The sequence below is a fragment of the Cygnus olor genome, chromosome 1, assembly GCF_009769625.2.
Source record: "Cygnus olor isolate bCygOlo1 chromosome 1, bCygOlo1.pri.v2, whole genome shotgun sequence".
Classification (NCBI taxonomy): domain Eukaryota; kingdom Metazoa; phylum Chordata; class Aves; order Anseriformes; family Anatidae; genus Cygnus; species Cygnus olor.
Window position 1 is genome coordinate 65000223 of NC_049169.1, and position 14666 is coordinate 65014888.

Below are 14666 nucleotides of genomic sequence, written 5' to 3' on the forward strand. Positions count from 1 at the left end.
GTCTAGAAAAAGAGAATGTGTTCATCTTAAAGCAGTACTTTTGGTTTGTCTCCATGGGCTTTAAAACTCAAGCCTTATATTCTCATGCTTTTCATAATTTCTTTACTTTAGGTTTCAAATAAAGGTGATCGGGTAGTGGAATGCCAGCTAGAGACACATAATCGGAAAATGGTTACTTTCAAATTCGATTTGGATGGTGACAACCCTGAAGAAATAGCTTCGATTATGGTAAGATACGTCTCAGAAATAAAAGATTGAGTCCAGTCTTAATCACAGTAATAATATAAGCAGTCTTATTTTCTCACTTGCTTCTTTCCATGTAGCATAGCCTGCTTCCTCTTTTTCCTGTGCTCACTTTATTGGTTTGTAAGTACAGCTAGAGACTGTGGGCACAGAGTAGAGTATGAAATTGACAGTTAATACTGCATGCTTAGTTCATGTGAACATTTGAGTCACTTTTTTTTTTACCCTAAAATTTCAGTTTTTACCGAGTATATCTGCTTTAATTTTTTTTACAGTCTAATTTTCGGAAAAACTGCAGACAACTTTTTGAAAACACCACAAAGCTAAATAAATTGTTTGCTTTTCTAAGGCCAAAACATTGCTAAATCTTTAAAACTTTTGCTTAAGCTTTGAGTTTTTGCTGTTCTTAACAGAAACATCAAGATTCTGTCCTTTAAGGAGTGAGAATCAATTTTTTTTTCTCATTTCTGAAAGTTAGTAATGACTGCTGCTTTTGACTAAGCTAGCCATTGTATCTCAAAGTAAACAAATAAGCCTCTCATTCAGCAGATACTGGTCAAACATAGAAAAGAACTTATCATTTAAACACATATATATAGGACATGTTTAAATGCAAGTACCTTGTAGTGTGGAATAGAGCCTCCCACAATTATTTTAATTGAAATTTATATTCCTGTGCTGGCACAATCTGAATGAAACTGAGATCACTTTAGTATTACTGAAATGGAGTGGAGAAGTGGGTTGGAGCGGGACGTAACACAAAAAGCAGTATCTTTTCCCCAGCTTCTTGGACACTTGTGTGGTATTCATCATTTGGTACAGAAAGGTGGCAGAATAATAATAGGTGGTCTGTGCTGGGTTCCTACTTTTTCAGAAGGAACCAAATTAGAGGCTCAGGAGAAAGCCTTTCCAAGAAAGAGGAAGTTGGTTCTTGCCTATGTACGTGTATTGACAGTGTAAACAAGTCAGTTACATGATATTAAGTGTCAAGAAATATGCAGGCGTTACAGATCTTACATTGTATTATATCTAAATTAATCCTATGGAGGAATAAAGTAGTATGTTTGATTAAAGAGCAGACAGTTGATGAGTGCAAACAAAACAAGTGAACTGTGTTTCCAAAGCACAGTCACGTCATTGAAAGTACATGACCTTATCTAGAATTTTGTGCTCATCACTTTCTTGTTGAATATTGAGGAAACTTTCAGTTATAAGACTTTTCAATATTCATTTTAGTCGGATTATTAGGTCTATTCCACATACCTCATAGGTATCTGGCACTACTTTACTTAAAGTACTGAAGGTTTTTTTAATTAGTAAGTATTCTGCATTGCAAAGGCTAATACAAGCACATAATGCTTGTTTCTTGGGTTTCTGAACCAGCATCCCAGAAACCTGTTGAGAACAGTGCCTCATGCTTTACCTCTAAGGTACTTTCTCTCTCTTTCCACACAGAGATACTGTGACTGACAGCTTTACTTACGTTTCGTAGAGTAACTGATGCTGTGAAGCTGTTATTGTGCATTATTTCAGGACACAGAATTTTCTCATGGGTCAGACTAACAAACTAAGAATTTCTGTCTAAATGCAAAGTGTACTTGTTTAACCTCGTTTACTCCAACATAAGCAGCAGTATTTATTTTTATAAAGCTGTACAGTGTGTTGAAACTTGATAGGTTGAACGCGCTTCCTCTCACCAAATAGGAAACATAATTGTGTTTATGTACTGCAGTCAGACTTTCAGGAGCTAGTGATGTGATGTGCAACCTCAGTAGAGTAGAAGTTCAGTACAGAATGGAAATAAAGTAGGACAGAATCCATCTTGCAATATAGAAATTTCTTTTTTTAAATATATCTTTCTTTAAATGTGGCAGTAAAATTAGGTTGCTAATTTTCAATTTAACTGTGTTAAGGAAAGATTGAGGTGACAGGTAGAAAAAGAGATTGAATGTTGTTCCACAGCAAAGAGAAAACCAGAGCAAATATTTCAGTGCTGGAGATGATGAGAAGCAATTGTTTCTCTCCAGGATGTCATCAACTTTACCTTGTGCATAAGAATGGTGAAGGGAGGACAAACAGTAACACTGAAAGTTAAATTATGGTCACTCAATGTTCAATACATAGTTTTGAAATAATTTGTGATAAATAAAAAATATTGCTCTTCTGCTGTCTTTACAGGTGCAGAATGAGTTTATTTTAGCAACTGAGAGAGACTCATTTGTAGAACAGGTGCGAGAGATTATTGAGAAAGCAGATGAAATGCTGAGTGAGGATGTAAGTGTGGAGCCAGAAGGTGATCAGGGTTTGGAGAGTATGAGGACAAAAGATGATGGCTTCTTTCCAGGGTCGCAGGTATGTAAAAGATGGATTACCTTAGCTATTCATGTTTTTGGTTTTGGGTGGTATGGTTTTGAGAGTAGAGCTAGTTAGAACTGAAACATCCTTTCATGGGAAATATCAAAGCTTAAAAATGAAATGAAAAGATACCAGAGCTTCAGATCAGGATGAAAGCCTAAAATTTATTTAGAAAGATAAATAACTTAAACCATTGTTTTTTGACATGTTCTAACATTTCTGAAGGTGCTGAATTTCCAAGTAGACCACTAGGCAGACAATCTTAAATGCTGAGGCTTCTTGGGTTTGAGGTTGTTGTAGGACAGGGCACTAAAATCCCCAGCCTTCTGCTGCTCCATAAACACTGAGAGCTTGGAGTCAGGCCCTCTGTGGTCAGTGAGCTACTAAGAGACTGGATGGGTCAATTAGAGAGCACTGGTATTGAAGCTGGTTGTTGGGAATCATAAGGGGTGACATTTCCTGAATCTTTGCCTTATTTCTAGAACTACTTTGAAACGTCCATTTATTTAATTATTTAACTATGGAATGTTTAAGGAAATAGGCTGGACTGCCTGTTATAAAAAATATGCTTAGATCAATTTGTTACATTGACAGTCACTAAACCAAGAAGTTATAAAGCACTATAAATGACATTTGTCTAGGCAAAATTCTACTGGTCTGGTAATGGTGCTTGGGTCCATGGCACTGCATACCTTAAATGCCCACATTTCAGTAAGCTAGCATTTTAAGAACTATCTTGTGGGTTTCTGTTTCAGAATAGAACTTTAAATTTTATCTTACTTTACAGAAATTAGAGTTCAAACAGCCAGATCCTACATCTTCCATGCCACAAAGAATAGGTAAGTCTTTTGTGATTTTTTTTCAACAGTTACCTTTTTCTGTTTCAGCGGATGGGTGCAGCCAGGTTTTTATTTTGTATGATGGAGTTCACATTCCATATTGCAGGTTATGTATTTTGTTACAGCTCTGTATCACTGAATATCCAACTTCTTTCTGTTTAGGGGTTCCTCCTAGCTCCTTTACCCAGGTTGTCCATTCTGCAGGAAGACGGTTTATTGTCAGCCCTGTCCCTGAGAGTCGGTTAAAAGAACAGGGATTTTTCACTTCTGCTATTCCTGGAGGAAAAGAAACTCCGGATATGGGTAAGTTATCTGAACTCTTAAAATCTGAAGGCTAAGACACGTTCTTCAAAACTGAAGTTAGTTAAGTAAACAGACAAGCTCCTAAGCACTTAAAGTGCTTGGAAGTAGGGAAATGACTGTGCTGGTAAGGAGTGGTTATAATCTGGATGATGATATGCAGGATTCTTGCAGGAAAAAATGTTGATGGGCTCTCTGCAAGACTCTGAAACCTGAATTCTGTGGTTATAATTTGTTCCTGGATTTATATATATATTTTTTGATTTATGCAGAGAGGTAAATTTGGTCTTAGTCTAGCAATAGGAAACAATCCAACCAGGAAAATTCATTACAGTGTTGATATTTTTCTTTTCGTTCAGTTGCTGCATCTCCACTACATGGTCCTGGAATGAATCTCTCCCACTCTGCATCATCACTGAGCTTGCAGCAAGCTTTCTCTGAGATGGGGCATGCTCAAATGACAGAAGGACCTAGTACAGCTCCTCCAGTGTTCAATCAAACAATACCACCATTTCCACCTGCGCTTTCTACCATGGCAGGCAGTGGTGCACCTCCCACATCTGTAGCTGCTGCTTCAATATCTGTTCCCTCTAGCACAGGTGTTTCTCTTCCAGGTTCTGTTACTTTGCCTTCAGAAAGTGCAGCTGCTGGAGTTGCGCCAAGTGCAAGTGTGCCAAGCTCTGTTTCCCCTCCTCCAGCCTCACAATCTGGACAGCAGTCCGGTGGTGTGGCTTCCAGTGTAAGCGCCCCTGCATCTTTCTCCTTAACTGTCACATCCCAGCCTGCTCAGCCAGTAACTGGAGACATTGTCCCCAGCATCAGCACACCGGCTTCTTTGGCACTGCCAGCTACCCAGGTTGCTGGTGTCACTGGTCTTGGTGTCATTGCACCAGCTGTGACATCTCAGTCTGCTCCTCAAATTGTAAGTAGTATAGCAGCACCACAGACATCTGTTGCCCTGTCTCTGGCTCAGAATGTGGCTTTGCAGCTTCCTCAGCTTAGTACTAGTGGCTCTGTCTCCAGCCTGGCAGAAACAACAGTTGTAAGTGCTCCACAATCACTACCTGAGAGTGGGCAGTCCGTAGATAAATCACAGCTCTGCAGTGCAGCTGGCTTATCTCTTCCAGTCTCTGCACCTTTATCATCCTCTGTAGCAACAAGCGTATGTGGTTCCGTCACTCAGCCAGTGATACATCCCTTACTCATCCCATCAGCAATTACATCAACACCTGTCCTGCCCCAGATTCCAGGTGCACCATCTATGTTGCCCCAGGTTCCCTTGCCTGGTGTCTTACCACAGCCAGTCACTAACTTGCCTGCAGTACAGCAAACATTGATACACAGCCAGCCTCAACCGGCTCCGTTACCCAACCAACCTCATGTTCACTGTATGGAGGCCGATGCTGATGCTCAGTCTAAAGCACCTGGTATTGACGATATAAAGACCCTGGAAGAAAAGCTACGGTCTCTCTTCAGTGAACACAGTAACGTGGGAACAGCACATCCATCAGTATCTCTGGAGACATCGCTGATAATGGAAACTACTGTTATTCCTGGGATACCAACCACCGCTGTTGCACCAACTAAACCCCTGACGTCCGTTAGCACTTGTATACCTCCAAGCAGTTTGCCTCTTGGACCAACTGGCTTGCCAGTGCTGACACCAGTTGCCACCCCTGGGCAAGTGATCACCCCGGTCAGCTATATTGCGGCACCAAGCAGCATTGCAACAGCAGTAGTGAAACCAGGCACCTCTCCTTCAAAGCCCCCTCTTAGCAGGGTACCGGTAAGAAATGCAGCGTTTGTGTGAATATTCAAGTATTGTAGAAAACAGCCTTTTTGAACAGAATCTCTTTTTTCCAGCAAAGTATTTTAGACAAGTATGTCTTTGGTTATAAGATCAGAAGGAAAATTTTATCTTGTTTTATTTGTCCCAAGAGGTGTTTTCTTCTGTCCATGCTGAAACAAATGTCCAATTCTATATTGTGTCTGAGCTATCAAATGTCACTGTTCATTTTTTTCACTCCTAACCATGAAGAGTGAAGCACCATGAAGCGTGTGGTTTTTTGTTTATCTTTTTCCAAGTAGACATTTGAGAGGCTTGCTTTAAATAGGTTTATATTTTATCCATAATCAGTAAAATGAGTCAGGAAGGTTTTATGTTTCACAAAGTAGTTGTGATTGCTTAGCTTTGCTTCTTATCATTAGCCTGATCCTTGAAAGCAAGGATGAACCTGACAGTGCTTTTTTTTTTTTTGTCCTCTGTTCCTTACATAGTGCCTGGATAGTCTCTTCCAAATGCTAGATTTGTGAAAACAGTATTCTGAAAAATTTAGGAGAGATGAGAGTATCTGAAAACATAAACAGCATTTTTTTTTTTCTGAATTGTGCTGTGCAAACGCTGTTTCATAAAGTGTTGAGCTACATTGTATAGTAACAACTTGAGATGTCATTGAAGTTGTTACTTGGCTCAGTAACCAGAAGTGTAGGTATGTGAAATTATGCTGGCTATTTTCTTATGAATTGTTGCCAGTGCATTTCAGTATTTTAAACCATTGTTAGCCCTTTTCTTTTCAAACCTTAAATGCAAGTGCTTGAAGAAACATTCAGGTTTTTAACAAAAGAAAAACCTTAATGCGCACATCTTTTTGTTTCTGTACCATTCTTCCCCACTCACCAACACTTTGTTGTCTTTAGCCACCCTTGTTACTAGAATAGGATAGTTCAGTTAGAAGAGACCTGCAGAGATCATTGAGTCCAACTGCCTGACCATTTCAGGGCTAACCAAAAGTTAAAGCATATTATTAAGTTGTCCAAATGACCTGAAGCTGGTTAATGTTCAAGGCATTGTAATTGAGTTAATGCTCCTACCATCTCCATTTATTAACAGTATTTCCCTTGTACTCTTACTAATACAGCTTCCTCCCACTTCCTCTGTGATTGTGTATGTAGCAGATGTAGAAAATGCTTCTTTCTTTAGTATTTGAGCCAGTACTTCCTTGGGACTTTAAAATCTAAGTTTATTTATCTCTTATTTTGAACACTGATTTCATAACCAAAATGTTCTTTTTTTTTTTTTTCCTTTCTATGTTTCTGTGCTTCTCTTAGAAGCACATCCAAGTCCTTGGAGGCTTCTTTCCCAGGCTGTAAAGCACTGATGCTGCTGTATTTTTCTGCTAGCGGTAGAATCATTAATGCTTCCCCCTTGGGGAATCTTGAATGCTCTGTTCAGGGGAGCAAGGCAACAGAAAACAAACTTAAGGCTTCTTGCCTTGCCCTATGATAAATAAATTAAGTTTCTAGGGTGAGGTAGGGAGCAGAACTCCTCCCTGTGCCTTGCCAACCAGACTGACGTTATTACTTTCCCAGCTGTTTTTACAAAAGTGAAGGGACAGATGGGGTATGAATAAGGTACCATTCCTGTGTGGAGATGGATATTTTTCTAAGACGAAACCAGATGTGATCACTGAACAGAATTGGTGAAATAATTTCATCAATTTTATATGGGATGAGGAGGTTTCAGCTAGTCATAATAGTGTGTTAGTAGACTAACATGCAAAGTTTGTGAGACCTGAGGGAATTTTATAGCTGCTATAGCAATAACCTTTGAGAATTTCACCAGCCTCTCCAAGATTTCTCCTTATTTTAGTTGTTACAGTTTTCTAGGAATCCCTTTCTATTTGATTGGTTCTGCTATGCTACTCTCAGCCGCATTCATATTCTATTTCCCTACCTTGGGTTTTCTTCCTTGAAGATTAAGTAAACCATACTGATGCTACTGAGAGTATAAATCTACAGATATCCCATGGGTTACATGTTGACCTCTAAATCCACCTTTAACAAGACCACACTGGAGTAAAGTTAATGGAGAAGTAAGATATGGAGATGTAAAAGGGGACACTGAATGAATGGAGCTAAGACTCTGGAGACTCGTCTGTTTTTTTCCTGAACCCCAGCAGATATTAGAAATGTCATCTTTTCCTCTTACCTAGTGGAGGTCATGTCCGTGTAACACTTGCCTTGAATTGTAAATGATTCACCAACTTGGACTCAGCAGTTATTTTTTTAAGCAAAATTGTGTTATTGCCCCGTGGGGCACTTCTTTCCCTTTTAGATTGTGTTCAAATGCAAGGTAGAAAATTTCTGCTATGGAGGAGCAGGAATATTTGCCAAGGAAGTTAGGGAAGAAATCTAGATACAGAGGCATTTATATTGAAATGAAGCTGAGAATTAAAGAAAGATTAGAAAACTGTAAAACCTAGTTACTGGTTCAGGAATAGCTTGGAACAGTTAGAAACCTGCTAACTGCAAACCTGTAATTAAAAATGCTTGGATTTAATTGTAATAAATATTTGAGGTTTTTGATGTCTTTTCTAGGAAAACTATCCTTTCTGAGTCTTTCACTTCTAAATTACTTTGTGTTTTTTTCAAAACTTAACTTTAGTTTCACTTTGAGTTGTTTTTAAGGAGCTTAATGCTTTAGTTATCTGGGGTTTACTAGACTGTCGAGGAAGGGGGGTATTTAATTTTGTTTATGGTCAACCTGTTAACCTGCACGGTAAATATGTTTTGACTTGTCTAATGAATGTATTTAAAGTATGTTTTGCCTTTTATTTATAAACAAAATGATTAATTTACCACAGCTGAACAAGTGAACATGCATCAGAAACAGTAATGCCCATGTGTATGTTCGTAGCACACACACAAGCTGAGGTAATACAACTTAGCTTAGTTCCTACCCCAACATTTGGGGAAGGATAAATAATTATGGCAGGTATCTTCACTGGTCAGTTATTTCTGCAATCTGAACCATTAGTTAAGCTGTGGTAACATGACTGCAGGCGAGAACTGGTTCTGTTTGCTGAGGACCAGAGCAGACTTTGGGCTGATTACACATACCCAGCAGTGTTTGCTGTCACAGAAGGGAATCTGGCTGACCAGCACTGTAACTCATAAGGCTATCCTGTGTTTCTGAAACTTCAGAGTCATGGTCAAACCTTCACAGCTGAGAATAAGAATTGCAAATTGTGTAATGGATCGCTTAATTCCTAGGACTTCTCACTTCCCTAACAATGGAAATAACTAACTGGAATGTGCTCTCCGACCTTGCTGGGAGGCTTTGGTCCCTCATTCTAACCTTTCCAGCCTCTCTAACCCCTTCCATGTAACCTGGATGACTTCCCCTTATTCAGTTGCATGGCCTACTCGTCATCTGTGGGTGATCAACATCCTCAGGTTCAAGACCAGTAATGGATCAGGAGACTGGTGTAAGAAGCTTTCAAATATGCTTTCAACAAGTGGAGACATCCTCAAGCGTGACAGTTTCTGTTCAAGTCATTGCTTGGACCAGGTTGCCAGCAGCACATGGCTTGGTGTTGTTAGTGGGCCATTAAAATAGATCTTTTGTGAGGAGGTTGAGTGCATTCCTGCACCCCTTCAAAAAAGTTTCCAAGAGGCTTTATTTATGAAGAAATATTGTTGTAGCATTTCTCACAGACTTGAAAATAAAGTTGCCAAGATGCTCTGCTCCTGGGCAGAGCAACTTGCTTAAACTGGTAATTGTGGCCAGTCAAAGGCAGCCTGAATTAAAACAACAAAACCAGACAACCCTCCCACCCCTGACACACACACTTCAACTGTCACAAAACTCCCCAAGGATTCGACGCTAACTTTCCAGGAAGGAAGTCTCCACAGAAAAAATGTAGAGGCCTCTGTCATATAGCACAACTGACTGTAACGTGGTGTCTGATCCTCCTGTTGTTCGTGTCTGATGGACTCGCGTTTCCTCTTCATCATAGGTGCTACCAGTAGGCTCTGAACTTCCAGCTGGCACTCCGTCCAGTGAGCCGCTGCCACCTTTTCCGGGACCTTCACTAACTCAGGTGCTACACGACTCAGCAGATTTTTATCTGCCTCTTTTTCTTTCAAAGAGCATGTTTCGATTAAACTCTCCATTGCATGTTATTAATGTCTGTTTTTCTGTTCTTTTGACTGAGTAACCCCTTTTGTGTAAATGGAGCAGTGGCCAGTTGCTTCAGCACTGGAGATACAGCTCTCCCTTTGGGATGCTGTACCCAGTGTCTGAAGTACAGAAACAATGAATCAGGCTCAGAGTTATTTAGTGTTTTAACCTGATCCTTAGAGTTTTTTTAAATGTAACACAGGTGAGTGCGTGCATAAACCTGAACTTTTCTTCTTACAATGAAAAGATGCTTCCCTAAAGAGCTATATGCTGTAAATAAATGTTATTGAAAAAACAAAATTACTGGGTTTGAGAAATCCTGGTTTTATTTTTTATTTTTTTGCAGTTATTACTAGACTCTTACTTCAATAGGTTTTCAGATTTGTAAAAGGTCTGTGAAGCTCTAGACCCTAAACAAGAGCTGAAATGTAACAGTGGCTTAACCTTGTTCAGTTTCTGTCCTTGTATGCAACAGTTAGCTTGGGTGTTTTATATCTGAATTGGACAGGTGGTCAAGTCAAGATCTCAAGGATGAAATGTCTTCACTTTTCTTTAAAAAAGGAAAAACTAGATGAAAAAAAATTAAGACAAAATTGTTTTATGGAGCTTCTAAATGCTGTGCAAGGAAATGTCACATGGGAAGAATACACTTCAATATACAAAGAAAAGCTGAAAAAATAACCAGACAAAACCCATGAGATCAAGAGATGGCAATATGCTACTTCTGAAAGAAAGAAGACTGAATAAACAGACAGCTTTTTATAGAACTGTACTCAACTTGAGAATTATGATCCTATTTTTAAATTCAATTTTTATTTGATTGATATTTCATTCAAGTGTGTACCTAGTGGTGCCTGCTTAAGGCTCAAAGTAATTTTGTTGTAAATCTAGCACTACCTATGTATGTATACTTTTTATAGTATTTACCTCTTCCATCTGTGGCTTTGGATCGCAGAGAATAGTCCTTGAATACATGTCCAAAAGCTACACTTGAACTGGAATCTGCCCTTTCATAGAAAGGAATTATTTTTAAGTCTTAACTATAATTTTAATTTTTTAAAAAATAATTTTAAATTTGTATTTCCAATTAAATAACTACAGTATGAAAACTTGTACAGTACTTATGAGCATCATGGCCTGATTTCTTTTATCTTCTTGACCACTGAATTTTAGTGCAGACTGTGAGCTAACCTTGATAAAGTCCTGCTCCTTGACGCTCTAGTAACAATCTCCCTCCCATCTCTTGAAGTAGAGCTCTTGAATTCAAGTTTCACCTATGGAAGTGAATTTAAAATGAACTGTAAAGGTTGTTTTAGTTCTTTGCAAGCTGTTCTTTTTTTGGGATTTACAATAGTCTGTGAGAACCTCTATCTGAAAGGGTTTAAATTGACTGTCATACAAAGGAATAGTTTAAGAAAATTGTAAATAATTTAAACTGTTAAAGCAACTTTGGTTAATGAGCTATCATGACTCACTCTGTAACTAAAACTGTAAAAACAGAATTATATGTATTAGGATTCTGATCTTCAAAGATACCATTTGAATTGGATTTTCATTTCTATCTTTGAAATGTGAGAAATATGGTATTCCCTGGTTCCAAGGGCATGAATAGAGTCGAGCAGCAGGGTGTTAGCTGCTTTCGTGTGTTTTTTTGTTGGCTGTGACATTAATTGTCCCTCTCTGTTTTCCATTTTTTTCCTCCGGTGCTGTCTGTGCAGCAGCTGTCTTTATTCAATAGTTTCTTCAGTTCTCCCAATAAATGTCATTATTTTGTGATCCCAGGAATCTCTCAGACAAGTTTGCATGGAGTATGTCCTAGAGTTTAGAATGGGAACAGTCTAGAAGGCCTAAATTACAAAATGCTGAAAGTTGGCATCTCACCCTATCTTTTCTTGCTCTATCACCTTCTCAGTCCTCCTGATGGAGCAAATGCAAATCAATGAGTCCTTGCAGATGGCTTTCATGTCCAGAGTTACTTTTTGGTTGTCTTTTTTGGTTGTCTTTTTTTTTTTCTTCAAAAAGTACGTTTCAATGTTTTGAAAGCAATGAGGATCAGTCCACTGCTTGGAGAGAATTATGCAGTGTAAGAAGGCAAATACTTGTTCTCTGTATGTAAGAAAACTATGAAAGAGAATGCATTGCTCTCAAAACCTGTCACAGAAAGGAGACTGCTACTATATTTCGTTTTATGTAATTCTTACTAGCAACCAGAATGTGAGTAATTAGGCATGGGTATCTTCTGCCTCCAACTGAGCAAGAAGCCGGTCATCTTATGTAAAGCTATGAGGTGGTGGTGTTAGCAAGCAACTTTTTTTTTCCCTCTAGCTGCTGGAGGCAGAAGCTTTTTATGTGCCTTTCAGACAGTTCTTTTTAAAGTACGATTTTGCTGAAGAGGAGATGCCAATTTGGTGATAATTCACAGGTGTTCTTACCACAAGCAATGGTAGCAAATGGATCTGAAAGCAGTTGGTTAAAATAAGTCACATTAAGTTCACAGTGCTTTTTTTTGGTAGTCTCTTGGAACTGGGTATCTTAGTAATCCTTCTGCCCAAATTCAAAGCAGTTGTAGCCACTTTAGTGACTCAAACCACAGGACTGCTCCAAAAGGCTTCCTCAGGTTTGTCATAGGTCTTTCTGGTAGGATCTATGGTAAGAAAGGTACAAATAGAGATCTCTTGCTTGTCCTTTGCAAACAGTTTACCTAATTTCACCTCTCATTTGAACTCTAAAGCCTGTCTAGGAGTGTGAGACGGAATTGGAGAAGACTTACTGGATCAAATCTAGTTGACTAAGAGCATTTGCTGCTGTCACACAATAACTGTCTGGAAAATTACCGACTTGTCTTGGAATAGACAGGCGTGCCTTCCGTACTGATTCTGTCAATAGCTCATTACACAATTTTTTTTTTCCTTAGTACCAGATTCCTAATTTGCAGTTCAAATGTGTGTCATCCCAAGACCAGTTTAGGACAGTTTGTTCCTCAGTCTTAAATACCTGTTCTTTTTATTCCTTCATAAGGAATAATTCCTTAATAAGGAATAAAAGGAGCCTTTTTAAGGTGTATTTAGAATAATCTTTCAAGCTTTATTTTGCTACTATTATTTCATAACGAAATCTTTATTTCCCGATTGTTCTGATATCTCAGCTCCTCATTTGTTTACTTGAAGCAAATCTCTTCCTGTAAGCACGAGTGAAGAGAACTGTACAGTATTTCAGACAAAATGTCATTTTTACAGTATTACTGAATTAAATTAGCCCACCTATCTGTTAAGTACTTTGATTACAGCATCTTTACACAATTCTTAAGGGAGGAATGCAAACAGCTATCTTCAGGAAAAACAGAAGTTCCTGTTAACACTTCTTTTTCTATTTTTACCAAACGTATTGCTTAAATTGTTCCCAGTCTTACTGTGCTATACATGTGAAATGTGAGCATACAGGAAGAGAACATGATAGAAATATGGAAGCTGTACTGACTACTTTAAATTTTAATATTAAATATGGCTGTTTTCTGAAATGTGACATATTTTTCTCTTGAGCTGGGACACCTATTTACTTTTTCCTCTCTCATCAGTCCCAGCAGCCACTGGAAGATCTGGATGCTAAGCTGAGAAGAACCCTTAGTCCAGAGACGGTTCCAGTGACATCTGCTCCTGCCTGTGTACGTTTGCAATGGTAGCAGTTAATAGTCTTGAGTAACGTCAGTGTTTTCTCAAGTTGATGCACTTAGATCACTGCCTTTAATATCATTATACTAGTCCATAGACTTTTAAAAATAAAAATGAAGAGTCATCTTTCAGCTTGCAAGATTGAGTCAAACAAAATAGGGAAAACCTGTACGTTACGATAGATACTGTATTTCTTGAGGCTGGTTTTGGTGTTAGTTCTTAACAGCTTTTTGGCAAAGTCATTAATATCACTGAACTAGAAGGGGAAGTGACTACGGGATAAGGGGAAAGAGGGTGTTAAACAAGCAGTATGTGCTATGTCAGTGTAAATTTGGGAGGGCTGTTAAACGTGTGGATCTAAATGCTCATGACTATAGTAGAAGTTTGATAGAAAATAATGATAGTGATTAACATTATGATCTCCAAGTGGCTACTTATGCATTACTTCTGCAGAGTAAAAAGGGAGGTACTGCTGACAGTCTTGGGTTGTAAGGCATGCAAAATCTGTTGCTGGTGTTGCTTGTTTTGGAGATTAAAAGATCTTGCATTAGTCCTGTCATGGGTCATTCTTTAGCCCTGATGGAACTAAAAGATTCAGTAATATGCAATATGGTGGATTTGCTGAGGGTTCACTCAAACTGTGATTCTCATAAGTTTATTTTTATTTTCCCCCTTGAACTTGCAGTCTGTGCCCTCAGTGGCATCTACAACGGTTACCGGGCTGGTGTCCACAGCAACACAGTCTCTGAAAGAAGGTAAGACAGCCTTTGTTATTTCAGGTGGTTTCTTAGTACAGAGATATAATACAAAATCGAACAGACTAGCAATTTGAAAGGATATAGCTGTCATACGATGACATTTCCTTAAGAATTGTATTAGTTTTTAGTAACTAAACTGAAATTTTCCACTGTAGATCAAGAGAGGGGAATGATGCATGCATATTATAATAAATTATTCAGTATTTGAAGCTGACCAAAATAATAAATTAAGACTTGCAAAGAATGTCCAGTATGCTTCTGAGGTACAGCTTCAGGATTTGAAGGCACTGCTTTCTGTCTCGTTGTATTCTCTGCAGTAACAGTAAGAACTTCTGTGTTGTCATGCTGTTCTGTATGTAGGATATCTCCTCCTAATTACTCTTTCATTTCTATTTAGTTAGAGAAATTGGTGTTAACTAGAAATTAAAGAAACAGTAACAAAAAAGATTCTTCTGGCTGCTTTAGAACAACTGAAGGATGACTAGATAGATGATCAACAGTTGAATACTGAATGATCAATGACTTTCAAATCTAAATGACT

General features: G+C 38.5%; 1 protein-coding gene across 18 annotated transcripts in view; it reads left to right on the forward strand.

Annotated features, from left to right (window-relative positions):
• WNK1 (WNK lysine deficient protein kinase 1) overlaps positions 1–14666 on the forward strand; it is a 106030-nt gene that overhangs the window by 76402 nt on the left and 14962 nt on the right. For 12 of the 18 annotated variants that reach the window (XM_040562188.1, XM_040562195.1, XM_040562206.1 and 9 more), the window contains 8 exons: positions 112–228; positions 2422–2595; positions 3386–3437; positions 3600–3740; positions 4097–5523; positions 9536–9619; positions 13274–13360; positions 14053–14122. In XM_040562188.1, coding sequence (XP_040418122.1) covers positions 112–228; positions 2422–2595; positions 3386–3437; positions 3600–3740; positions 4097–5523; positions 9536–9619; positions 13274–13360; positions 14053–14122 — 2152 coding nt within the window. The remainder of the gene's footprint in view (positions 1–111; positions 229–2421; positions 2596–3385; positions 3438–3599; positions 3741–4096; positions 5524–9535; positions 9620–13273; positions 13361–14052; positions 14123–14666) is intronic. The other 6 variants (XM_040562215.1, XM_040562225.1, XM_040562244.1 and 3 more) reach the window with 1 other exon arrangement.